The sequence below is a fragment of the Macaca mulatta genome, chromosome 2 (genome assembly GCF_049350105.2).
Source record: "Macaca mulatta isolate MMU2019108-1 chromosome 2, T2T-MMU8v2.0, whole genome shotgun sequence".
Taxonomy (NCBI): domain Eukaryota; kingdom Metazoa; phylum Chordata; class Mammalia; order Primates; family Cercopithecidae; genus Macaca; species Macaca mulatta.
This window is the reverse complement of record NC_133407.1, coordinates 120,222,396-120,249,626: the sequence shown is the minus strand read 5'-3', so window position 1 is coordinate 120,249,626 and position 27,231 is coordinate 120,222,396. Positions and strand designations below refer to the sequence as shown.

The 27,231-nt window shown below is 39.5% G+C and overlaps 1 protein-coding gene across 5 annotated transcripts in view; it reads left to right on the top strand.

The window, feature by feature from the left end:
* The first annotated feature begins 693 nt into the window (after positions 1–693).
* The window catches only part of TASOR (transcription activation suppressor), a 62,331-nt gene continuing 35,793 nt past the window's right edge, over positions 694–27,231 (top strand). For 4 of the 5 annotated variants that reach the window (XM_001096938.5, XM_028844271.2, XM_015130645.3 and 1 more), the window contains exons 1-11: positions 694–1,508; positions 10,613–10,758; positions 12,967–13,059; positions 14,523–14,595; positions 14,879–14,970; positions 16,061–16,222; positions 18,225–18,349; positions 21,043–21,074; positions 22,417–22,522; positions 23,914–24,017; positions 24,097–24,200. In XM_001096938.5, the coding sequence (XP_001096938.5) occupies positions 1,175–1,508; positions 10,613–10,758; positions 12,967–13,059; positions 14,523–14,595; positions 14,879–14,970; positions 16,061–16,222; positions 18,225–18,349; positions 21,043–21,074; positions 22,417–22,522; positions 23,914–24,017; positions 24,097–24,200 (1,371 nt within the window). In that variant the 5' untranslated portion in view covers positions 694–1,174. The remainder of the gene's footprint in view (positions 1,509–10,612; positions 10,759–12,966; positions 13,060–14,522; positions 14,596–14,878; positions 14,971–16,060; positions 16,223–18,224; positions 18,350–21,042; positions 21,075–22,416; positions 22,523–23,913; positions 24,018–24,096; positions 24,201–27,231) is intronic. The other variant, XM_028844273.2, reaches the window with a different exon arrangement.

The following is a 27,231-nucleotide window of genomic DNA, read 5'->3' as shown; positions in this document are numbered from 1 at the left end:
AGCACATAGAAAGCACTCAGTAAATATTGGCTGTACTCACGATAACCCATGATAGTTTATACTGACAAGGTAGAAATTACTATGCAAACGGTTCTTCACTATGAAGTTATTCCCTTTATGGGACAGCGACCACTGCTGTATATTTTTTAACATAACCGCAAGTTTATTTTTTCTTTAATATACATTTAATATAGGAAAACGTGGAGGGGGGGTGCGACCAAAGAAAAATGGTAAAAGTTAACAGCCTCCTCCTCTCAAACTCCCCAGAACCAAATCCTGTTAACACTAGGTTGTTAAGTACCATCAGAGGATCTCAGGTTAAAGTGCTTGCTGGCGCTGTGACACTGGGTCACACCCTCTGAGATAAAAGAGAAGGCCGGGTGCGAGTCATCTATCATAAAGATACAAGATCCGGTGAGAACAGCAGGTCGCAGAGGCCGGACGCTTTTAGGCTATTACTGCGTAGCCCATTCTCTTATTTCCTCTCCAGGTCTCTGTACACATGCAAATAGTTCATAAAGCCGAGATCGTCCCGCATCCATGCGCTGAAGCCCGTTTGGGCCGAGATAACTCGTACACTGAGGAAAGTTCTTGCCCACAAATGGGCCACCCCTGCGATCCGGAGACAAGGCCAAGCCCGTCTCCCTCGCCTGCAGCGCGGCGGGGGATCCCCGGGAACCCGAGGATCGCCAGCGCGGCATCGCCAGGAACCCGAGAATCGCCAGGGGCCCACACATTCTGCAGGCCACGGCTGCGGCGTCGAGGCCCTCGCCGGGCGTGGCAGTCGCCCCTTTTGGCGGGCTCGGGCGCCTCAAAACTCCGCCCCCCGGCGCAGTATATCCGCACTCGCGGAGGCGGGTTCCGCACTCCCATTGGTAGAGTGGCCCGCGGTGGCCCCGCCCCCTCCCGGCCCCGACGCGCGCACGTTGAGTGGCGGGGGAAGGCAGAAGAACTGCCCGAGCGAGGAGCGGCTCCGAGGGCCGGGCAGCACAGTTGGGGTGCCCGCTTCGGGGCCCCCAAGAGGCTGCCGGGTCGGAGTGCAGCCTGAGACCACGGGGGGAAGGGGGTGGGTGGGCTGAGAGCAGTTCGGCGGCGAGGTTGGCCCGCCGCCCCTTCCCCCCACACCCGTCGACCTTGTGGGCAGAAGCTTCCCAGAGCTCCTTACGCCGGCGCGATGGCGACTGCTGTGGAGACGGAGGCTTCGCAGCCGACGGATGCGAGCTGTGAAAGTGGCGGCGGCGGAGACGACGAGATGAAGCAGGCGCTTCCGGAGCTTGAGTCCTCCCCACAAAATGGCGGCGGCGGCGGCGGCCTCAACATCGCTGAGCCCGGCGGCGGCGCTGGGCCTGAGGAGACCGCGGGGGCCGAGGCCGCCCAGAGCTTCAGCCACGAGCAGCCTCAGGACTCCTCTGAGGCGGGCGCGGCCGCCCTGCTCAGAGGCCCCGAAGAGCCCGAAAGGCCTCTTAGGAGGAGTTTTCAGATCCCCAGGAAGAGCAGAGAAAAGAAAGGTGGTGCCTCCCCTTCTTCTCAACCCCCTCTCTCTCTCCCCTCCATCTTTTCATTAGAACCTTTCTATCTCCTCTTCCCACACCCATCTGAGATACGTAAACACGCATGCAGCGCCGGCTGCCTCTCCCCTCACCGCCACGGCCGCCCAGCTGCCGCGCTTGGTGCGAGAGAAAGCGGTGGAACCACGCTCCCCTGCTGCCCCTCCCCGCGGAAGTTGGAAGTAGCTCAGGTTTGAAGCTTGTCCATAAGGCTGCAGCTCCCAGAGAGGAAAGATGGTGCTCGGCGCCCCTCCCTCCCAGCCCCCGAAGGCAGAGAAGCTGTTGTGTCCTCCTAAGGATGCTTCTGAGAAGTCTCGCTATGGAAATAGCCCGTGGCCATGGATTCTGGGGCTTTCTCCAAGGCCATTGCCAATGTTCTGAGGACCATGAGTGCTTCTCCCCGTGGAAATTCTTCAGCTCTGTGTGTCTACTTGAAATGTGCTTGATGTCAGCGTCCTCCCTTATTTAGAAATCTCTGTTAGTAGATGTGATCCATGCACACTGCTATTTTCCATCACACTTCATTTCCATTTAGTTTTTTCCCCCTTGTTTTTGAAGCGTTAAATAGGTCTCTCTCTCTTTAAATTTGAATTTAGTATTGTTTTTCTTATATTTGAAAAGAATGGCAAGGTAGGTTCTTGGCGCAGTAATTTCCCAATGGAAAAAGATTAATGAGAAGTTACCTTATCCTCAAGAGTCACCAAGTTGGTCTTCTAGATGGTAGAACTTCAGATTAGAAAAAAGTCTAGTCTTAGTTTTTGGAACCCATATGGAAACAGTTACATTAATTACTTGTGCCTTTAAAAAATCTTAATGCCATATTGTTAATACGGAGACAGAATTCCTAATGGACATAAAAATTAGTATTGTTTTTTGTTATTGGGGTATAATTTTTTAACTATCCAGTAAATTTTGGATATTCTGGATTTAGACAACTTCCTTTTTGCCCTATTGTGTGGTTAGGTTTTCATTATTTACTTTGGAAAATAATAGGATTTGGTTTTTTCCCGTATAGAAAGCTTTTCCATTTATTTGATTATAGAATCTTGGCTGTAGCCTTACACTGACTTTCCATAAGCATCACCAGTTCCATTTGCACTACTGGAATTGTTTGAGCCTTTTATTGGGAAAGTACAAATAAAGTTCATTTTTGTTTGAATGGCAAAGCCAAGAAAATACTTGGTGTGAGAAACCGTGTTGACAAAGATGAAGTTAACCTTTGGAAGTTAGCATGAGGAATGTTTCTAGAAATATCTTTTGAGTTAATGTAGTTTAGGGTTCAGAAAGATACTTTTAAAGGTCAAGACTGTCAGTTTTTTTGGTGTATTTAGTTAAGATTTGAGATGTATGATTATAGTCTATATGAGAAAAGTTCCCAGTGTAATCAGTTGGTAGAGAATAGGTTGGAAGTACATTCAGATGGGCTCTGGTTATGAGGTAGGAGGTGGAACTATTTTTTTCTTCACAGCTTGATAAAAGTCGGTTGGAGTCTTTTTTTTTTTAGGTTTAAGTGCCTAAGAATATGGACAAACCACGATATATATATTTTTTTTACTGTTAGGACCAGAAAATTGGCCTAGAAACTTAAAATTTTGTTTGAAATGTGGGAAGGCAGTAGGAACTGGAAAGGCACTGTGTTTGTGTGTTTTTTAAATAAAACCCAGAGATTGTTGTAAAATAGACTTCAGTTGAACACACTAAAAGTGGAAATAATTGAGGGATTAGGAAATACAAACCTTGCTGTTGTCCCCCATAGTCTTGTACCTCTTGGGTAAAACTTGTATTTTCCATTTTTACTTGAGAGACAAAAGTTGTGAGGAAAATATATCGCAGTGGGCTTTTTCATGATTAGTGAAAATGAGCAATTTTTAACTTGTGTAATTATTTATACCCTGAACACCAGCTGTTCAAATAGTAAAATAGCTAAAATAGCGATTTAAATAGAACTTTAAAAAATTAAATAAGCAGCTATTTTACCACCGTGAATTTTACTTGTTGAAGCTGAGAGAAGTTAGTAGTTGGTGATAGAATTCAATACATAAATTCAACTTTATTTAAAAAAAAATTCATCATAAACAGTACAGGTGCTGCTAGTTTTATTCTTCATACTCTTCATCGCAACGCCATCTCTTGGAAGGCTCTAAAGGTAAAGATATCACTTTGTATAGGATTTGGCTAGGTATTACTAGTTGTGGTCATCTGAGTCTTTTAATCAAGAATATTAGATGGTTTTCAGTAGGTATGTCTGCTTGAACTTTTCAGTATCAAAGGTTCTGTTGCATTCATGTTTTAATACGGCAGACCTTTTCTTGTGACTGTGCTTTTCCAGTGAAATTTAAGATTAGTACTTAAATATTTTAATAACTTAAAGGTCATTACTATGGAAGTATAACTTGTTGACTCAAAGTTCTTTCTTTGGTCTTGCCAATAGTATGACATCCAAAATAACTGCCATTGTAATTGAGTAATAATATTGGCAAACACTTGTATAGTGCCTAATAAGTTGTGGGCATTGTTCTAAGCAATTTACATACATTGACTAAATCTCAACAGTGTTTTGTGGTAGGTACTATTCCCATTTTACAGATGAGACTAAAGTACTGAGAAGTTAGGTAACTTGCCCCAGATGACACAATTAATAAGTGGTGGAGCTGGAATTTGAAGATAGGTGTAGAGTACTTTTACTACTATAAAAAAGAAAAATCTTGCTACCCAGTTTGAATAATCTAAGGTTTTAAGTTAGCTGCTTTTGATCTGACCTGTTAGTAACAAAAACTGTTTTTATCCCCCTATTAAATATAGAAATACTTAATATGTTTTCATCCTTGGGGAATTTTGACATTCAGAGATTATGTTCACTATCAACATTTGATTGGTACTGACAGATTAAGTGCCTCTTTGACTGGAAAGGTATACATTTTACTGTTTTTGATGTATGTTATATTATTTATTGGCTGAGGCATGATTCTTATATTTAACCAAATTGTAGAATTGCATTTTGTTGGTAGATGTTTCACTATCGCCGCCTTTAAATCTAGTAAGTCATAAAAAGTAAATTAAAATTGGTAATTGCATTTGATGTAATTTTTCCCTCCAAAGTTCTTGGGAAATGGAGTAGTGATGATTGACTATCTGGAAAATGTTTATTGGTTAATGTTTTTGTAGGGTCCAAGGGAGTCTCAAAAATTAATTGCTCTCATGCACTAAGTTTCCATACTGGTTTAGTCCAGAAGTAATGGCTAATTCTGCTAACCTCCATCTTCCCACACAAAATTTGCACTTGCTGTTGGAAGCCATTGGAGCCAAGTCTCATTCTTAAGGAAATTTCCGTGGTATTTCATTAGTTGTATATGGATGAGTGGCTTCTGAGAACAATAGGTCTCTCCATACATAATAGCAAAGTAATCGAGGTAAAATTTACTTTGACCTATCCTCAGTGCAAAAAACATTGTTTTGTATTTGTACTCTCTTGATTCCTGCCAGCATATTCATTTCTAATTGTACGCTATGTTCAACCTTGTTGATTTAGAGATGAAGTACCCACTCCTAAAGTATTGTCTGTGGTAATTTTTTTTAGACTGAAGAAAAGTGATTTTAAAAAAAGACCTTACTGTGAAGAAGAAATGGATGGAGAGTGGTTGTATTATAATCATTACACATCAGCGATGAATTCAGAGAAAATTTCAGATCCCTTGCCTCCTCTTGCTAATTATTTCGTCATCTTCCATGAATTAGTTACTTTAAATCAGACAATTGTTTATTTATACCTCATACTACCCATTTTTTTTTTTTTTTTTTTTTTTTTCTGGAGGCAGAGCCTCTGTCGTCCAGGCTGGCATGCAGTGTTGCAATCCCGGCTCACTGCAGCCTCCGCCTCCTAGGTTCAAAGGATTCTCCTTCCTCAGCCTCCTCCGAGTAGCTCGGTTACAGGCGTGCGCCACCGTGCCCAGCTAATTTTTGTATTCTTTTTAGAGACGGGATTTCATCATGTTGGCCAGGCTGGTCTCGAACTCCTGACCTGAAGTGATCCGCCCTTCTTGGCCTCCCAAAGTGCCGGGATTATAGGCATGAGCCACCATGCCCAGCCCCATTTGTATGTTTTGATAGGAATGGTCCATCTTTTAAGTTTAGCTTTTTAAAATTTACGTATATACGATAATATTTTTTGCGATTCATATATACGTAATACAAAAAGATCTGTCTTAACACCAAATTGGTAAAACTGATGAAGATGTTCTTTTGATTAAGGAACAAAGCTGTTTGATGATTTAAATTATATATCTATGCTGACTGCCTTTATAAATATAACCTTCAAATCTTGAGTGTGGGCCAGGCATGGTGGATCATGTCTGTAATCCCAGCACTTTGAGAAGCCAAGGTGGGCGAATCACGAGGTCAGCAGTTTGAGACCAGCCTGGCCAACGTGGTAAAACCCCGTCTCTCCTAAAAATACAAAAAATTAGCTGGGCCTGGTGGCGGGCTCCTGAAATCCCAGTTACTCAGGAGGCTGAGGCAGGAGCATCACTTGAACCCAGAAGGTGGAGGTTGCAGTGAGCTGAGATCATGCCACTGCACTCCAGCCCGGGCAACAGTGCGGGACTCCATCTCAAAAAAAAAAAAAAAAAAAAAAAAAATTTGAGTATGTTTTATATGATGCTACTAATAAAAAATATTTGATGATAGTATGGCTAAGAGTCAGGAAATTTGAATTCCAGTTCACATTCTATGTTACTGTCAGTTTCCTCATTTAAATTATAAATCTCCAAGTGCCCTTCTAAATCTGTGCTCTTCAGTCTCGTAAAATACATCTATAATTAGTTTGTCAATAGGGAAACCTAGTATGATCAGTAATCAACTCAGCTGTTTTTCTGACAGGCATTTAATGGAAAATCCATTAAATAAGCAAAATTACACATTTCTTAATGTGTGAAAGTGCCTCTATTGCTACTGCTAACCTTTATAAAACAAAGGGCTTTACAACTCTTGGCCCTGTTATCTCTAGAGGAAGATTAAAATCAGAAAAAATTAAGAGATTTGAGAAAGGATATGAGGGTAGAAAGAGCAGTATTAGAACCAAATTCTTTGTTCTTTTATAGCCAACTTCCTGTGCCTAAGTGTTCTATATGATTTATGGTCTATAAAATGAGGAAACAGTCATTTTTCCAGCTCTTGACATGATTGGATATTGTACGTCTAATATTACCACACACATGCACGTCGTATATTTCAGGATACAAGATAGGGAGCCTGATCACTTGAATTTGAATCCCAGCAGCTTGATCCATTCGTTAATCCTGTAACCTTGGGCCAACTCAAAGGCTACTTGTCCCAGTTTCAACTGAGAAATGGGCATGTTGAACTTCATAGCATAGTTTGGATGATTGAAATGATACATGTAAAGCTCTTAGTACAGTATTGAAGGTGGTACTTAACCACTAATGGTTAGACAGTAACTGTCATAATCTAGAGAACAGTATGTTGAATACTGAGTTCCCTGAGTGAAATGGATGGTTCATATATATAATGCTTTCCCTGTTTGGATAGACACAGGGTTGTTTATTATTACTACCTCAAATAGTGACCCATATTTGAGATTTTTGACTTAAGTATTTTCTTTAAAAGGAGTGACAAGACACATTGATCAAGATACATGTAGTGTTAAACGACCTCTGAGGACATAAAATAGACTACCAGAGAATGTACATTCAGAAGATGAACTTAATAAATTTTCTGAACTGCTATTACCAGCAAATTGACTTGAAATCCTTAAAAATAGTTGCAGGGTAATTTTATTATTTTAGAAATTATCACCAGAAAAAATGAGAAATTATAACCGGCCTAATGAAGCCACTGAGGCATTTACAAAACAAAATCATTAGGATACAGATATTTATTGTTAGAGCTAAAATGCTTTTTTCTTTGCATTAAAAAAATTTTTTTCCTGTCAGCTGTCATTTTTAGTACATTGGACATGACTCTTGGACATTGCTTTAGAGTGAACTGGAAATGTTAAGTACTTTGAGAATAATTTGGATGTGAGCTTTTATGCAGATTTATGATTTGACTAATTTTTTACTTATGATTAGATTAATGGTATAAATTGTATTGGGTAGCTTAACTAATGAAAATCTATGTAGACTATAAAATTTCATAGAAATTGGCAGCCATGTGATATCTTTTTTTGTGTAAATTTTAGATATCCGAAGTCATTTTGTTTAGAAACAAAATTGTGTAAATTTAACCCAGCTTTTACAATCATGCTTGGCCCACTTTAGATGTGAAAGCTATAAAGACCTCCATATGCTGCGTTCCTTGCCAAGTTTTTCACAGTTTAATTGGGGACAGTCATCACAAAGATAAGATGTTTTTGTCCTACATTCCGTAACACAGGTTTGAATGAAGACAATGTATGCCTCCTACCCTCTTCTGAGCTTTCATTTGTGTTTTGTATGTTACTGAATTGTTGAATTTGCGAATGAGTCTTAATTTTAAATAACAGTCATTTAGTAGTAGAATATATTGTTACCGTTTTTAAAACTTGACAAAATTTCTCATTTTCTTCACTTGACTGTTCAATATTTTTAGGGCTAGCACTCACAGGTCTAGCTACTGGAATACAGGAAAGATGAGTAATGAGCAAGGCAGATACAGTTCCTGCTCTCATGGAGCTTACAATCAATAGGTTACTGAACATATTCGTCTGCTACAAGTTTGATTACAGTACACTTTGTGTTGAGTAGTCTTGTTCTGTTTGAGTACTTGTTTGAGCTTACTCCTGTTTATTAGTTGCATAACTATAACTGTGTTGTCTATTTTTTTAGTGTGCAGTTCCAAAATAGTGGTAACCATTTGTTTGTACACATTGTGCCATTGAAAACTGTGTTTTTACAGTCACTTCTGTAATACAGACATGGTTGGTAAATGAATGGATGAATGGCTCTGTCATTTGACATGTCCTTTAAAGTCTAATAATCATGTATAGAAAAGACAAAAGTTCGCTGCATCTGTCACCTTTAGGAGTATGTAAAAGTGGAACATTATGTTTTCAGTAGTGACCTGTTTTGACTATGACATTTGTTGACCCTTATTAAATAGTGTCTTGAAAGAAATTAAGGTAATAGAGAATAATATAGTTTCTATGAGTAGTTCTCTCTACAGTGAAAAGTGGTTCCTTTTTGATTTGGGGAAATATATATATGTATAGACTTGTATTAGTAAATTAAAGTATTTTGTGCATAAGATGGAAATTCGAGGTTAATAGACCAGTAATTCTCAAGAACGAATTGGATATTTGACTTAAATATTTTAAAAATTAAGTGGGGGCCAGGTGCAGTGGCTCACGCCCGTAATCCCAACACTTAGGGCGGCTGAGGCAGGTGGATTACCTGAGGTCAGGAGTTTGAGACCAGCCTGGCCAACATGGTGAAACCCCATATCTACTAAAAATCTAAAAATTAGCTGGGCGTGGTAGCAGGTGTCTGTAATCCCAGCTACTTGGGAGGCTGAGGCAGGAGAATCACTTGAACCTGGGAGGCGCGGAGGTTGCAGTGAACTGAGATCGCGCCACTGCACTCTAGCCTGGGTGACGAGCAAAACTCCATCTCAAAAAAAAAAAAAAAAAAAAAATTCAGTAGGATGTAGAATGGTTGGGGATGTGGAGAATAAAAACTTAATGTCCTGGCCAGGCACGGTGGTTCATGCCTGTAATCCTAGCACTTTGGGAGGCTGAGGCAGGCAGATCACGAGGTCATGGGATTGAGACCATTCTGGCTAACACTGTGAGACCCCATCTCTACTAAAAATACAAAAAAAAAAAAAATTAGCTGGGCGTGGTGGCGGGTGCCTGTAGTCCCAGCTACTCGGGAGGCTGAGGCAGGAGAATGGTGTGAACCCAGGGGATGGAGTTTACAGTGAGCTGGGATTGCACCACAGCGCTCCAGCCTGGGTGACAGAGCAAGACTCCGTCTCAAAAACAAAAAAATAACCTTAATATCCTACTATGTGTTGGATGCTATGTTTAGAGCTTTTTCCACGTGTTGTCTTATGTATGGCGTGTGGCATATAGTGGTTATTAGGGCTGCTGGAGTTTGCTGTTTTACATATGAGAGAGCTGAGCTATATAAGTAATTTATTTACCCGCATCTTACTCCAAGCCAGTAATGCTGGGTTTGGTATTTGTGTCCAGGTTTGACTCCAAAGCCTGACGTGTTTTCATTTTACTAAGTTGTCATAATAAATGTTCTACTACTTTTTATGGATTATACAAGAAGCCACGTGAGTGCAGCATTTTATTTTTTATTTTTATTTTTGAGACGGTCTTGCTCTGTCTCCCAGGCTGGAGTGCAGTGGCATGAATATGGCTCACTGCATCCTAGAACTCCTGGGCTCAAAGGATCCTCCTGCCTCAGCCTCCTAAGTAGCTGGGACTACAGGCATGCACCACCATGCCTGGCTGATTTTTTTTTTTTTTAATGGTTTGTGAAGACAGGGTCTCACTATGTCGCCCAGGCTGCTGTCGAACTCCTGAGCTCAAGCAGTCTTGCTGCCTTGGCCTCCCAAAGAGCACCAAGCCTTTTTTTTTTTTTTTTTTTTAAAAAGACCAGTGTGTCAGTAACAGCATATAATTTGTTCACATAATGTCTTAAATGTTTTTATGTTCTCATATATGATATAGGTATTTAGTTTGCGGAAATACACAATCTGAGACATACTTCAGTGTAACATAAAATAGGAGCTGAGACAAGTTGAGTATAAGCACAGATTCTTATAAGAGTCTTTAAGCAATTTAGGTTGCCTGATGTAGCATGCCTAAGGTTGGCAAAGTTGCAACTTCCTTGTCTGTGTATGTAATGCCAGATCCTCATTGTTGAAGGAACTGGTATATGTAGGCAACTAGTTTTACATTTTTTTCAGTGAGTTAGTATCTCTTTTGCATATCACAAAGTAAGATAGCCTTCATGCCTTTTTTCATGTTTAAGGTTACATTAGCCCACAAAAATATAAGAAGCTATATTTAAGATGGAGTAATGTTAAACATTTTAAATGTTTGTTTTTTTTTATTTTAGCACTTTTCCAGCCATTAACTCCAGGCTCTCGAGAATTTGAAGATGTTGTAAATATTCTTCATTCTTCTTACCTTGAACCAACCTCAGTAACAAATTTTAACTACAGACGTGCTTGCTTGATACACAATGAGCTTTTGGAAAAGGAGGTATGTTTTAAATTATACTTACTGTAAGATTGTTTTCAGAACCAGTTAACAGCCTGGGAAAAAATTTTCTCTAGAAATACTAAAATTTTTAGGAAAACCAAATTACAAAGGGAAAACAAGTTGTTGTTTTTTGTTTTTTTTTTTTTGAGATGGAGTTTCACTCTTGTTGCCCATGCTGGAGTGCAGTGGCGCGATCTCCGCTTACTGCAACCTCCGCCTCCCCAGTTCAAGCAATTCGGCCTCGGCCTCCAGAGTAGCTAGGATTACAGGCATGTGCCACCATGCCTGCCTAATTGGGAAAACAAGTTTTAAATGATATCTCTTTTTCCCACCAAATGTTGCTGTAGCATTACATTTATCTGCTATGTTAAATTGTTATTAATAGCAATTGTGTAAAATAACTTTTTAACTGAAAATCTTAAGTATAGCGATAGCTTACTAGCTAATGGTTTAATTGTAAATTCAACTGAGCATTGTGGCTCATGCCTGTAATCCCAGCACTTTGGGAGGCTCAGGCGGACAGGTTGCTTGAGGCCAGGAGTTTGAGACCAGCCTGTCCAATGTGGCAAACCCTGACTCTATAATAATTGGCTAGGCATGGTGGCACATGCCTGTAATCCAACTTCTTGAGAGGCTGAGGCACAAGAATTGCTTGAACCCATGAGGTTTCAGTGAGCCGAGATTGTGCCACTGCACTCAAGCTTGGGTGATAGAACAAGAACTCTGTCTCAGATAAATAAGTAAATAAATAAACTGAATTCGTAGGGCTTTTTGCTCTTTTTGAGTATTGTACATGTTAATTAAATGCCTAAATTGGAAGGTAATTAATGAAATTAAATATGTGGGTGTATTCGTTTTTAGAACATGCTTAATTTTTTCCACAATTATTGCCTGGTGGCTATATGATGATTTTATCATTAGTGGATATTCTTAGTGAAAAAGTTCAAACAAAGAGGAACAATTAAGCATGTTAGACAGTGAACTTAAGTTTCCTGTACAAATTAGAATATTTGAGTTTTGATTTAGGAAAAGCCAGCATGTGTAGATGTTTCGAAATATTTGATGCCTAATGCTTTCTGATGGGCCTGAAATACGAATTTTTTGTTTTTGCAAGTTGGTTAACCAAGGGATACCAGGATTTAATTTTGAAAGGTTCCCTAAAGGGCACTAGTGTTACTGAATCCCAGAGAAAATTAAAATCTTAGTAGTTTGAATTGATGTGGCTTCATGGTATGATAGCGATTATTTGTTAATTTTATGTGAAAATTTAGTCTGAAGATTCATTAGTTATGTTATTGAAGAGCAGTAATAGCCTGAATATAAAATGTTAGATATTTTATATTTTAAATGTATATCTGTTTTATAGATAGGAAAGCCAGCAGTTTAGGATAACTTATAGTTCCGACGACTAAGATGAAGTCACTCTTCCATCCTGTAAATATTTATGGAGCACATCTTATGTGCTTGGCATTGAGAATACAGTTACAGAGAAAAGAAGCATTTTTCTTGTCCTAGTTGAGTTTATAGTCTAGAAGTTGGTCATTCAGATTTATTAAACCACCTATTGGATGCAGTGTACCATGTTAAGTAAATGGGAGATACAAAGATAACTAAAGCATTAATTTATAATCTGTGGGAGAGTTGTAATGTGGTAAAATTATAAGAGAAATTAGGCCGGGCGCGGTGGCTTATGCCTGTAATCCCAGTGATTTGGGAGGCCAAGGCGGGCGGATCACAAGGTCAGGAGATCGAGACCATCCCGGCTAACATGGTGAAACCCTGTCTCTACTAAAAAAAACACAAGAAATTAGCCGAGTGTGGTGGTGGGTGCCTGTAGTCCCAGCTAATCGGGAGGCTGAGGCAGGAGAATGGCGTGAACCTGGGAGGCGGAGCTTGCAGTGAGCCGAGATCGGCCACTGCACCTCCAGCCTGGGCGGCAGAGCGAGACTCCATCTCAAAAAAAAAAAAAAAAAAAAATTAGAGAAATTTAAAGATTGATGAGCATTAGATGTTTATTTGACTTTATTAATATATATAAAGAGCCAGTTAAAATAGGGGAAAAACTGAAGGACAGAGAGTATAGAGAGATAGAGATTTTTTTTTTTATTTTGGAAGGTATGAGATTTCTTGGGGAAAAAAATAAAACTTGTAGCTTGAAAAACATAATCACATGCTAATCTATGTTGTTATAGATTTAATTTCATTTAGTTTACAGAAAAGCGAAGAGAACTGAAGTTTGATGGTCGCTTAGATAAGGAACTTTCAGAATCCTATGCATTTCTGATGGTTGATCGATACCAGGTGAGTTAATGCATTTTATAAAGAACAATTTGAGATTGTTTCCATTGTAAGTTACTAATTTTGTGATTATTCAACAATATACTTGACAATTATAGACTTTTTTTGAAATATAAGTGGAATGCATGATTTAAGGGGGCAAAATGTTTATTGTTTGTAATTTGTTTTTCAAATGTACTCAATTTTTTCTCTGACCAGTCCTATTTTCTTACCCTAGAATGTGCTTGATAATAATAGTTTTCTCTTTATTTATTTATTTTTTTTTCTAAGATGGAGTCTTGCTCTGTTACCCAGCCTGGAATACAGTGGCGTGATCTTGGCTCACTGTAACTTCTGTCTCCTGAGTTCAAGCGATTCTCCTTCCTTCCTCAGCCTCCCAAGTAGCTGGGGTTACAGACATACCCCATGAGGCCTGGCTGATTTTTGTATTTTTAGTAGAGATGGGGTATCACCATGTTGGCCAGGCTGCTCTTGAACTCCTGACCTCGTGATCCATCCACCTCAGCCTCCCAAAGTGCTGGGATTACAGGTGTGAGCCACTACCCCCGGGCTTTTCTCTTTATTAAAAAGATTGTCTTCTATATTGTTGATTATATGTGAGATTATCTTCTATATTGTTGATTATGTGTGGCTGGAACCATTTTTCCTTTTTTTTTTTTTTTTTGAGATGGAGTCTCACTCTGTCCAACAGCTCAGGCTGGAGTGAAATGGTGTGATCTCGGCTCACTCACTGCAGCCTCCTTCTCCCAGGTACAAGTGACTCTTGTGCCTCAACCTCCCGAGTAGCTGGGATTATAGGATGCGCCACTGCACCTGGCTAATTTTTTTGTGTGTTTTTAGTAGAGTTGGGGTTTCCCCATGTTGGCCAGGCTGGTCTTGAACTCCTGACCTCGAGTGATCTGCCTGCCTTGGCCTCCCAAAGTGCTATTATTACAGGCGTGAGCCACTGTGTCTGGTCTGTTTTTTCCCCTTTTAATTGAAGATATTTAGGTGGAATAATATTTTGCTGTTTCTAATTCTCTTTGAAAAGTAATGGTTATATATATTGAGTGGCAGGAGTTAAGAGTTATCTGTCACCCTTGGCATAAAGAAAAATGATTGAAAACTAGCCAGGCATGGTGGCACGCATTTGTAGGCCTAGTTACTCAGGAGGTTGAGGTGGGAGAATCACTTGAGCCAAGGAGTTCAAGGTCATGCCACTGCACTCCGGCCTAGGGGGCAGACAGAGACCCTGTCTCTAAAAAAAATTAAACAAAGAAAAATGGATTCTAGATATGGTTACTTTGAGAAGTGTAAGTCAGTTTTACATTAATATTTATAAGTGGCAAATATATAACTTTTCTGTGATTTAGAATGATATGTAGTTTAGAAGCTTTGTTTTTATTTAAAACAAGTTTATAAAATTATTTTTTCATGTTTTAAATGTTACTATGACTGCAAGATGAAGTAATTTTTTTTTAATTTAGGTTCAAAGCATATGTGAAAAAGGATTACATGTGGGTCAGTCCAAAATAACAATTCTTGGCAGTCCTTCCATGGGTAATCTTTTTTTCTTTTTAAATATAAATATCTACTATTAAGTTGCTGTCTAAAAATATATTATCTCATGTAATTTCACTGCAGTTGTTATTAAATTCATGCTTTATTATGTTTCCAGAAAAAGAGACTACTCATAGGTTCTGAAATGTAAGATCAGTTTTATCTTTTGTTTCTGACTTTCTGCACACTTCAAATTGATCAAGGATAGCTTTTTAAAAATGTCTTTAGTCCTAGTGATTTTGAAAAATATAATCAGTTTCCTTAATTTTTCCCACTTTTCTAGGTGTCTATCTTTCTAGGTATGCTGATTTATTACAAGCGAATCCTTTGGACACGGGGGCAATGGGTGATGTTGTTATTTTTAAAATAATGAAGGTAATTTAAACTTACACATTTCATAGATGAAAAACTACACTTGATTTGGATTTTAATTTTTAGATGATGCTAAGTCTTTAGAAGATTGTTTAAAAGTTCATGCTTGCTAGTGTTTGGTAGTTAAAGATTCTTTTGAAAATGGTTTATTTGCCATCTTTTTTGTGTGTGTGTTGTTTTTTGTTTTTTGAGACGGAGTCTCGCTCTGTCGCCCAGGCTGGATGGAGTGCAGTGGCACCATCGTGGCGTACTACAAGCTCCGCCTCCTGGGTTCATGCCATTCTCCTGCCTCAGCCTCCCTAGTAGCTGGGACTACAGGTGCCCGCCACCACGCCTGGCTAATTTTTTGTATTTTCAGTAGAGACGGGGTTTCACTGTGTTAGCCAGGATGGTCTTGATCTCCTGACATCGTGATCCCACCCGCCTTGGCCTCCCAAAGTGCTGGGATTACAGGCGTGAGCCACTGTGCCCGGCCTGTTTGCCATCTTTGATCTAAGCTAACCATTCTTAAGAGTTTGTTTTGTTTTCCAAAGAAAGGAATGTAGAGAGTAATATGTTGGTAATATAATTTATGTTAGTGGAGATATTATGAATGGAGTTTATATTTACTTGTTATTAAACAAGTTCAAATGATTTTTTTTAGTGATTAACTTTTTCTTACTCCTTCAAATTTGGTAAAAGTGTTCTGTGAGATATTATTTTATTTATTTTTTGGAGATGGAGTCTCACTCTGTCACCCAGGTTGGAGTGCAGTGGCACAATCCCAGCTCACTGCAACGTCTGCCTCCCAGGTTCAAGCAGTTCTGCCTGCCATAGCCTCCTGAGTAGCTGGGATTACAGGTGTGCACCACCATGCGCTGCTAATTTTTGTATTTTTAGTAGAGACAGAGTTTCATCATGTTGGCCAGGCTAGTCTCAAACTCCTGACTCCAGGTGATCCGCCTGCCTTGGCGCCCACCTGTTCTGTGAGATATTGAAGGGAAAAAATGGTTGGTATAGTTGATCTATATTCAAAGAAGTATTTCATAATATTAATGTTATATAGTCAACAATTAGGTTTAGGTAGACACTTAAAAGGTTTTCTCTATTTTAGGGTAAAATAAAGAGTATATATGACCCCATGGGTGTAAAAAGTTTGGAATCTATGTTAAATAAAAGTGCTTTGGACCCCACACCAAAGCATGAATGTCACGTGTCGAAGAATGCCAATCGAATTACATCACTTTTGGCTTACAGAGCCTATGAGCTTACTCAGGTAGGTGCCAGGATCTGTTGTAATTTTATGACCGCATATCTGTTTGTTAACAAATCCTTTAAAATGTCTCCCTTTCAGTTCTCTCTGTCCCCACACCAGTCTAGACTCTGGTTTCTGCATATCACTTCCAGACTCCAGTGTCTGTTGCTGCTGTTTGTTCAGTGTTTTCTGAGATGTCTCAGAAACATACAGTGGCTCTTCAAGGTTACAGGGTAATATTTATAGACTGCCTAGTCTAGCTCTTCCTGCCGGAAGACTGTGGCCTGGTTTTTGTATGATCATTGCCCTCAACACATCTTACTTCATTTTGAAACCTTGGCATTTCCTGGCCTAGAAAGGTCTCCTGCCTAATACGATATTACTTATCTTTCAAGGTAAAGTTGAAATCCCTTGAAATATCTTAAGTCATAACATTTCGTACTATTGATTTATTTGATAGATATTTTCTATCTTTATTAACATTTTTAAAGATGCAAACCTAGACTTATTTTTAAAGCCTTATTCAAGTATAATTGACATACAATAAACCACACATAAATAAAAGTAACATTTGATGAACTTGAGTGTTAAGTTTTTATATGAGGTTTGACTATAAAGCAATGGTTTTTTTGTTTTTGTGTTTGTTTAAATAGAAATGGGGGTGTCACTGTTTTGCCCAGACTGGTCTAGAACTCCTGGGCTCAAGTGATCTTCCCACTTCGGCCTCACTATTCTTGTTTTTTTTTTTTATTTTAGTATTTTGTTATTTTATTTTGAGACAGAGTCTCGCTCTGTTGTCCAGTCTGGAGTGTGGTGGCGTGATCTTGGCTCACTGCAACCTTCGCCCCCAAGGTTCAAGTGATTCGCCTGCCTTAGCCTTCCGAGTAGCTGGGATTATAGGCACCTGCCACCTCACCTAGCTAATTTCTTGTATTTTTTTAGTAGAGACGGGGTTTCACCATGTTGGCCAGGCTGGTCTCAAACTCCTGAGCTCAGGTGATTCCACCTGCCTCAGCCTCCCAAAGTGTCGGGATTACAGACGTGAGCCACCGCACCTGTTCTTTTTAACATTAAAAAAATGTCTATAACCAAATGGACTGTTTGTGAAAAGTAGTAATGTTAACTTCCCTGGAAATGTTCTTTCTTTAATTATGTAAAATAAAATTTTAAGAACTATTGTTGTGGGCTTTCAGCAAAAATTATATTCACCAAAGTCATTTGGAACTGACTCATTTGATTACCTTCTGGACAGTAGCAGTATTGGTAGGTGTGAAGTATACATGTAAAATAGTTACTGGCTTTTCTAGAAGGACTTGCAAACTGGCCTTATGTTTTTTAAAAACTCCAGGCATTTTTAGAGCAATAACAATATTATTGAAATCAGGTTTCCCAGGGGAATGGACTTTGAAGGACAATACTACTGTGTTCATAAACTCAGGCATTCTTAAAGTGAAAATCACTAGTCTGCAAGTTACAAAACTGTACTATACTGGATGTGGTGAAGAGGTGAAGGGAAAAGGCTGATGCGTAATGAGAAGAGGGTCAGCTACCTTTGTCACCTATGTTCATATTCTTTTCTGTATCTCCTTTGCTACTTTATTTGCAATTGGAGCCCAGGTGTGTTTTTCTTTTGAAATAGCAAAACCATAGTTTGGTTTAGTTGAGATTGTGTTCTTAGTATTTTGCTTTTTGTATTATATTGGCTATTCTAAGCTGACCTGCGAGCTTAGGCTCTGTTTATAATATTTTTATTAGGAAACTCCCAGTAGTCAACTCTTCAGAAGTAAATTTTTGGAATACTTAGTAATACTGTGGGATCTTACACACTTAGATGCAGAATATTTTATATCACAAAACGAATAAAAAGTACTAATTATTTTAGTTAATTTGGCAAGCAGAGCTTAAAGACATTTTTTGTCAGAGGTGCATATATGGTTTTCTATTTCTCAAAAATCAGGCAGATAAATATAAGGTTTCATCTTGCCTTTTTAAAGAAGTTAATTTTGCATTTTCTTATTTTTAGTATTATTTTTATGAGTATGGCTTTGATGAGCTAAGGCGAAGACCAAGACACGTTTGTCCATATGCAGTTGTGTCTTTTACTTACAAAGATGATATACAAACTCCGAAGTTTGTACCTTCATCAAGGTAAGACTTAGGAGTTTTAGACATCATCCACAGTGATACTCTACTACAGATCCTGCACTGCTGAGTTAGGAGGACCATTTTGTTTCTTTCCCATTTTTTTTTTTTAACTTCCCTTGAAGTTAGTTGGAGACTGAAGTGTTTACGATGACTTTTAAATGGTCAGTGTGAAGAACAGTTAGTTTACCATGTGGAAATAAATACAAGCTAAAATTTAAACCTCATCTGGTTAATCTCTTCCTTAGAAATGAAGGTTTGTGTAGTTGAGTAAGTGGCAGGTTTTTTTTTTTGTTTGTTTGTTTGTTTGAGACAGAGTCTCACTCTGTCTGCCAGGCTGGAGTGCAGTGGCACAATCTGGCTCACTGCAAGCTCCGCCTCCCGGGTTCACGCCATTCTGCCTCAGCCTCCCGAGTAGCTGGGACTACAGGCGCACACCACCATGCCCGGCTAATTTTTTTATATTTTTAGTAGAGACAGGGTTTCACTGTGTTAGCCAGGATGGTCTCCATCTCCTGACCTCGTGATCCACCCACCTTGGCCTCCCAAAGGGCTGGGATTACAGGCGTGAGCCACCATGCCTGGCCAGTAAGTGGCAGTTTTAAAAAGTGAGATTTTGGCCGGGCGCAGTGGCTCACGCCTGTAATCCCAGCACTTTGGGAGGCCGAGGTGGGTGGCTCACCTGAGGTCAGGTGTTTAAGAACAGCCTGTCCAACATGGTGAAACCCTGTCTCTACTAAAACTACAAAAAACTTAGCCGGATGTGGTGGCGCGCGCCTGTAGTCCTAGCTACTTGGGAAGCTGAGGCAGGAGAATTGCTTGAACCTGGGTGGCGGAGGTTGGTAGTGAGCCGAGATCGCACCACTGCACTACAGCCTGGGCGACAGAGTGAGACTCTGTATTTTTTTTTAAAAAGTGAGATTTTGTGTGTTAGCACTCTTGGAAATGGGGAGCTTCTACAAAGGATGCTCATGCCTCACCACAAACCAATCAAATATTTAGTGGGCAGTCAAGGCATTGATGGTTTTTAAAAACTTGCAGGTGATTCTGATTTTCAGCCAGTGTTGAGGACCATTGGTTTCTTTTTTTTTTTCTCTTTAGAGACAAAATCTTGCTCTGTTGCTCAGGCTGGAGTGAAAGTGGTGCGATCATAGCTTGCTGCAGCCTCAAACTGCTGCGTGCAAGCCATCTTCCCAAGTAGCCAGAACTACAGGCGTGTACCATCACGTCTGGTTTATTTTTAATTTTTGTGGAAATGGGTCTTGCTGTGTTGCCCAGGCTGGTCTCAAACTCCTAGCCTCAAGCAGTTCCCCTGCCTTGGTATTCCAAAGCACTGGGATTATAGGCATGGGCTGCCACACCTGGCCTGATGATTTCTTTCTTTTTTTTTTTTTTTTTTGGTTTTCTGTTCTTGTGTTATTGAATATTTCTTACAAGCTCTAGGATAAGGTGACCAAATAGGAAGCAGTTACCATTTTTTCCCCATGTGGTGATTCTAAAAATGTTTTAGCCAAATGGAGTAAGTAAGTTTATAGGGATGTAGGTGAGATGGTCAAATGTCTGCTGATTTTTACTTTGGGTGTCTGTACATAGTTGAAGTCATGTATGATATCAATTAATTTGGAAATACTACTGTTTTAAAACCATATATTATGAAACATATATGTACATTTTTGAGGTTGACCTCTTTGTCAGTTTTCCAGATCAAATTATCTTCTCTCCCATTTACGGTCCTTTTTTCATGTAGGTGAATAATCCTTGAAAACCATCTGTAGCCACGGGTACCAATTGACATAGTATCAAGACAGTTGTGGCTTTCAATTTTTGTGGCTCTAAATTTATGATCACTCTGATATATACTTCACTATAGTGTTTTTCATAAGTAGTCTTTAAAAGACATCTAGCACTTAAAATTATGAGGTCATGCCCCCAGGAATAATGACTATTAATTTCTTTGCCTCCTCTTTTGATTCCATCTCTTGACCTCCATATCATTTCAAAGGAGCATTGATTGAACATCCATCCTTGTACCTTGAATATTCCATGAATGCTCCTGCTTCAGGGCCTCTGCATTTGCTGTTCTCTCTCTTTCCCCAGTAAGCTGCATAATTCATTCTGCATTTCTTCGGGTATCTCCTTATCATTGAGGTTTCTCTGTTTTTTTTTTTTTTTTTTTAACCTCTGTACTCTTAATGTCTCTTTTTATAGCACTTAAAACCATCATGATCTGTTACATTAACATTGTTTTCTGTCTTCCTCATTAGATTTATGTACGTTGGAACTTTGTTTAATATTATTACCTAGAACTGTGCCTGGTAAATAATAAGAGTTTAGTACATATTTATTGAATGATGAATTAATGTATTTATGTATTGAGGCTGTGTCTTCTAATGTCACCAAAATAGTTGACAAGAGACTTTGGTGGACGCTGTTCTCTCTTGATTAATATTTTTGGAAAAAACAGCTCCTTTAAATTTGGGTAAATGTGGTAAAATGAGCAAAGTAAGTACTTCTGTTTTCTCTAAGTAGACTTGGATTTACTAGATTTTGTAATGAGTAGTTTCTTTGTTCTTCCTATCTGGAGGAAGGACTTAACTGTAGTATGCCATTAAACATTGCACTTATATCAAAGTCTTATATGTTAATTTTTATGATTATACTAATGAGTAATTTTTTCTTTCCTTTTAAAAAATTTGTAGATCTAACAGCTTTAATGCAGATAGAAACGTAGGTAAGAGATTTATGTTTCTTTAGTTTTATAAATGGAAAGAATAAGTACATATAGCAAAAGATTAAGTGCTTTGTATTATTTTTATAATGAATGAAAATCTGCAAAGTATGAAAAAAGTTGTAGCATCAGCATTTGGTTGTCCAAGCATAAGATCCCCTTTGAAAATCTGCTGCTGTGAATAGAGCAAAAGGTTTTAGCACTTTAATTGAAAAAGATAAAAAATAAAACATGTTTCATAACTCAGCTTTTTTTTTTTTTTTGAGACGGAGTCTCGCTCTGTCGCCGGGGCTGGAGCGCAGTGGCTGGATCTCAGCTCACTGCAAGCTCCGCCTCCCGGGTTTACGCCATTCTCCTGCCTCAGCCTCCTGTGTAGCTGGGACTACAGGCGCCCACCACCTCGCCCGGCTAGTTTTTTTTTGTATTTTTTTAGTAGAGACGGGGTTTCACCGTGTTCGCCAGGATGGTCCCGATCTCCTGACCTCGTGATCCGCCCGTCTTGGCCTCCCAAAGTGCTGGGATTACAGGCTTGAGCCACCGCGCCCGGCCCATAACTCAGCTTTTTAAAAGTATTAAATTCACCAAAGGTACAGGATTTAGAAGAGAAGTAGAGAAGATTGAAAGTAGCATTGATGTTAAACTATTTTAAAGTTTCTTCTTTTTTTTTTTCCTGAGACGGAGTCTTACTCTTGTCCAGGCTGGAGTGTGGTGGCATGATCTTGGCTCACTGCAACCTCTGCCTCCTGGGTTCAAGTGACTCTCCAGCCTCAGCCTCCTCCTGAGTAGCTAGGATTACAGCCGCCACCACACCCGGCTAATTTTTTGTATTTTTAGTAGAGACGGGGTTTCACCATGTTGGCCAGGCTGGTCTCGAACTCCTGACCTTAAATGATCCACCCGCCTCGACTTCTCAAAGTGCTGGGATTACAGGTGTGAGCCACCGTGCCCAGCCTATTTTAAAGTTTCTTTATAAGGAAAAGACAATGAGTAGAAGATACAGGACATTGTAGGCATTCATATAATCAACCAGATCTAATACAGTGTCCCTTTGGAGGAAATAAGAGATGAATAATTGTCTTTGCTCCACAACTTTTCTGATAATGACATTTAGACAGATACATTTGTTATTCTTTGCAACTGGAATGATTTTGCCGGGGGATAAATACCTGAAACAAAAATCCTAATATTTGAACTCTTAGTAAATAGAAGTGTAGAAGTATCACTTTTTTTTTTTTTCCTCCTACTTAAACCTTGTTTCAGATATTTTCCCTCTCATTTCTAATAAATGTGCACTCCTCTGGGCTGCCAAGTGACTAAGCTGTGTCATTATATTCTTTTTATTTAGATAAATATAACTATACCTTGTGGAAAGGACAGCTTTTAAATAAAGGAAAACTTTTGTGTTATATTTCTCTGAGGTCAGCCACTCGTGCTTTTTTGCCTATCAAACTGTAAGTATAAGTAAAGAGCAGTTCGTGGTTGCTAATTTTATCACTTTCTTGAGCCTTTTTCCTTATTTCTTTTTCATATTTAAATTTTATTTTGGTTCATAAGAACTTCTATATAAATGTTGGTTTGTTTTTTAAAAGGTTGATTTGAAATTAGGTCATTTGGCAATATGAGTCCTCTACCTCTCTGTCTTGATTTGAGGATAGGCTAGTCAGTACATTTACGGCATAAAATTTTTTCTTTATCTTTTTTTTTATTTTGAGATGGAGTTTCGCTCTTGTCTCTCAATCTGGAGTGCAGTGGCGCAATATCAGCTCACTGCAACCTTCGCCTCCTGGGTTCAAGTGATTCTCCCATCTCAGCCTCCTGAATAGCTGGGATTACAGGCTCCTGCCACCATGCCCAGCTAATTTTTTTTTTTTTTTTTTTTTTGTATTTTTAGTAGAGATGGGGCTTTGCCATGTTAGCCAGGCTGGTCTAAACTCCTGACCTCAGGTGATCTTCCCGCCTTGGCCTCACGAAGTATTGGGATTACAGGTGTAAGCCACCGTGCCCGGGCTAAAATTTTTCTTAGTGATTTAAATCTAAAATAAAATTTTTTAGTTTTATCCTAAGTAGTAGATATATATTTTTTATTTAGCATTTTGAATATAGTAGACTTAAAAGTTACCCGTTCTTTGTTGGGAAGAGATTTGATTTGGTGAGTTGAAATATACAGGCTGTTTTCAGTCCTATGCAGCATATGTTGGTATAGAAAGGTCTAAAATCTTTTGCTTCCATCATTGTGAGCCTTCATAAATGTGTGAAGATTAACAGTTTATATTTCAGTTGTCCTTAATAAAATGACAGCCTTTTAGTTTCTGGCTTAAGGATGGAAGGTTGGAAATACTGCCTGGCTAGCTAGCTACCCATGTATATATCTGGACTTCCAGTATCAAATCCCCTTTACTGCTGGGCATAGTTTCTCACTCCTGTAATCCTAGCACTTTGGGATGCTGAGGTGGGAGGATCACTTGAGACCGGGAATTTGAGACCAGCCTGAGCAATGTAGGGAGACTTTGTCTCTACAAAAAGACCCAAAAAAAAAACCCAAAATTACCCTTGCGTGGTGGCACATGCCTGTAGTCCCAGCTACTTTCCAGAGGTTGAGGTGGGAGGATCACTTGATCCTAGGAGGTTGAAGCTGCAGTGAGCTATGATCCCACTACTGCAGTCCAGCCTAGGTGACAGAGTGAGACTGTCACAAACAAAACAAAAGATCTTTAGAATAAGGTAAGATGTTAGTAGATACGCTCTTTTTTTTTCCATCAAGTATACTTTTTTGTGTATGTGTTAAGATTGCTAGAGTTGAAAATACGGATAAGGCAAACATGCTTTTTAAATTTTCTTTCAGACCTGAGAAGTTAGATGTTGAAACAGTTATGAGTATTGATCATCTGAAACAGAAAATCCCTCCAGCACTGTTTTATAAGGAAACATACTTAGGTCCAAATGAAGGTAAGGTAATTTAATTTTATTGAAATGCATTAGAAGCAGACTTGATTTGGATATTTACTATGTATTTTTCTTATGTCAGTTTTGAAGAATGGAATGTATTGCAGCCTTTATGAAGTTGTAGAAAAAACAAGAATTGGAAGTAACATGGAGAGTTTACTGCAAAAACTAGACAGAGAAAAACTTGTGAGTGAAAGGTTTTTTGATGTTTCTCATTCTTTCTTACAAATATGCATATTCATGTATGATCATATTAGTGTTTCAGTTTATTTTTGCCTCTGAAAGTACCATGAGGTGTCTGTCTGTTGCTACTGTTTAATTAACAGTGTTTTACTGTGGCTTCTGGTATTCTTTTCTTTGGGCCATGGTGTCAGAGCTTATGCAAACCAGTCTTTCCCATGGAATATCTTTTTTTTTTTTTGAGACGGAGTCTCGCTGTCCCACCAGGCTGGAGTACATGGGGTGATCTCAGCTCACTGTAATCTCTGCCTTCCTGAGTTCAAGCAATTCTCCTGCCTCAGTCTCCCGAGTAGCTGGGATTACAGGTACACGCCAGCACACCCAGCTAATTTTTGTATTTTTTGTAGAGACAGGGTTTCACCGTGTTGTCCAGGGTGGTCTCCATCTCCTGACCTCATGATCTGCCCGCCTTAGCCTCCCAAAGTGCTGGAATTACTGGCGTGAGCCACCGTGTCTGGCCCCCATGGAATGTCTACTTTGTGACTAAGAATGTGATTATCAGGCCGGGCGCGGTGGCTCATGCCTGTAATCCCAGCACTTTGGGAGGCCGAGGCGGGCAGATCACGAGATCAGGAGATCGAGACCATCCTGAACAACCTGGAGAAACCCTGTCTCTACTAAAAATACAAAATTATCTCGGTGTGATGTAGTCTCAGCTACTCGGGAGGCTGAGGCAGGAGAATCACTTGAACCCAGGTGGCAACGGTTGTGGTGAGCCGAGATCGCCACCATTGCACTCCAGACTGGGCGAGTGAAACTCCGTCTCAAGAAGAAGGAATGTGATCATCACCATATATTTTTTGAGTATCATTTTCTTACGCAGGGTATATAATATAGTTCAGTAAAGAAAGAGACAGAGTTTCTGTTTTCTCCTGTTATAGAGTGATAGAGTTATTCAGATAGCTGTGGTTTGTTCCAGTAGAGACAGTGGCATATTTGAAAATCCAAAAAAAACAAACATGGTGAGATTGAAGAGTTAAACGAACACTAGAGTAGTTGGGGGAAAGTAGTAGGGACCTGTGTCATACAGCGTCATTCAGGCAGTGTTCAAGTGTTTGGAAATTTGGATTTGATCCTAAGAGCAGCAGATTTTGAAGGCTTTTCAAGGGTGTGCATTGAAACTTTGAAAGTGTATGCAACATAAGATCTGTTTTGAATAATTACATTAATTACTCTGTAGAGAACAAATTGGAGAGGGGAGAGATGAGGTAGAAACTGTTAGATTAGAGGGTGATGGTGGGTTGGATGAGAAAGATAATGATATAAAAGGAGACTGATTTATGGGATATTTTTGAGGTAGGGTCCAATTTAATACTGAAGTGTATCTAGTTTGAGGAGAGGGATTGGGTCAAACATCAGATTGTGATGGGTTGAGCAGTGAGTGGAAAATGAATGTGATGCCAATATGTGTGGTTTAGCTGAAGGTGAGGAGGTGGTTGTAGAGAACGGAAGTGGCTGTTACAAGGTTTCTGTCTTTCTAAATGTTGGTCGAAAGTTCTAGGAAAGAGGGATACAACTTTTTTGCACAGGTGTGCCATTTAATACAAGTTTTAGGACAGTTGACTTTTTACTTCTCACTTTGTTGAGCCTCAGTTTCCAGGTAGTCGAATGGCAGTCAAATATCTTTGAGTTTCAGAACCTGCAGCTTCATGTTTAATGGCTATGTCGAATTTAATTATTTTCATGTATATGTGCTTAATCAGTCTCTTGTTTATAAATGGGATGGTCAGATTGCACATAAAACTTACAGGCAGAGTTGTAAAACTCTTACAAGTCTGACTTACAGGCTAGAAACCTGTCAATTAAATGTCCTAGAATGAAAACACACACACACACTCTCTCTCACTTTCTCTCTTTCTCCTTCTCTCTTTCACTGTCTTTTTTTTTTTTTTTTTTTTTTTTTTGAGACAGAGTCTGCCTCTGTCACCCAGACTGGAGTGCAGTGGTGCAATCTCAGCTCACTGCAACCTCCACCTTCCGGGTTCAAACGATTCTCCTGCCTCAGCTTCTTCAGTAGCTGGAATTAGAGGCATACGCCGTGACACCCAGCTAATTTTTGTATTTTTAGTAGAGATGGGGTTTTATGTTGCCCAGGCTGGTCTCAGACTCCTGACTGACCTCAAGTGATCCACCCGCCTCGGCCTCCCAAAGTGTTGGGTGAGCCACCGTGCCTGGCCCTTTCTTCTTACTTTCTCACTGCATGTGAACATAATTTTATGTTTATATTACATTGCTTGTTTTCCTCTGAAAGCCTAACTACAATGCAAGCATTCCTTATGATCAAAATCTATTCAGATCCCGAGTTCAGAAAATGAAAGTTGAGATAGTAGGTTTGGATATGAAGAGATACCAAGTTATTCAAATCTATTTGGTTCTTGTGTTTCAGAGAGTGAGTATTGAGAATTCGGACAATGAGGGGTGTATCAGAAAATTACAATATCTTTTCAGTTACCGATAGTGAGGATCAGGAGAGAAAAGATGGCATTTCGTTCCTCACCTGACCAAGTATTACATTATGTTCATGGAATACTGGGTCTTTTCCAGAATCAAGAAGTAAAGTAAAATCCTAGATCTTAAAGGTTACTAGCATTCCACAAGGATACACTCCCAGAATCTAATGTACCTAGGAATTTTGTGTTGCTATCCCTTTTCCAGCAGGCCTCACTGGGATTATTCCAGCTGTAGCTCCTTTATTCATAGTTCTCTTGATAATGAGCAGTGCATTGAGGAATACTGATATTTTAAATTTTGTCCAAGATATGCACACAAGGTTTTCTGAATCAGAGACAGATTTTGTGAATACCCCACAGTGAGTAAAAATGTATTGGCCCTCCTTTGCCCTAGTCCTTGACTCCCTAGGGCATGCAGGCCTAAGCCGCTTGTCCTGAGTAACTGCATACTTCATAGGTAAGAGATGAGGACAAATACTTTCTCTTTGCTTATAAAGGGGGAAGAGACAGCTATTCCCTCCTATGCT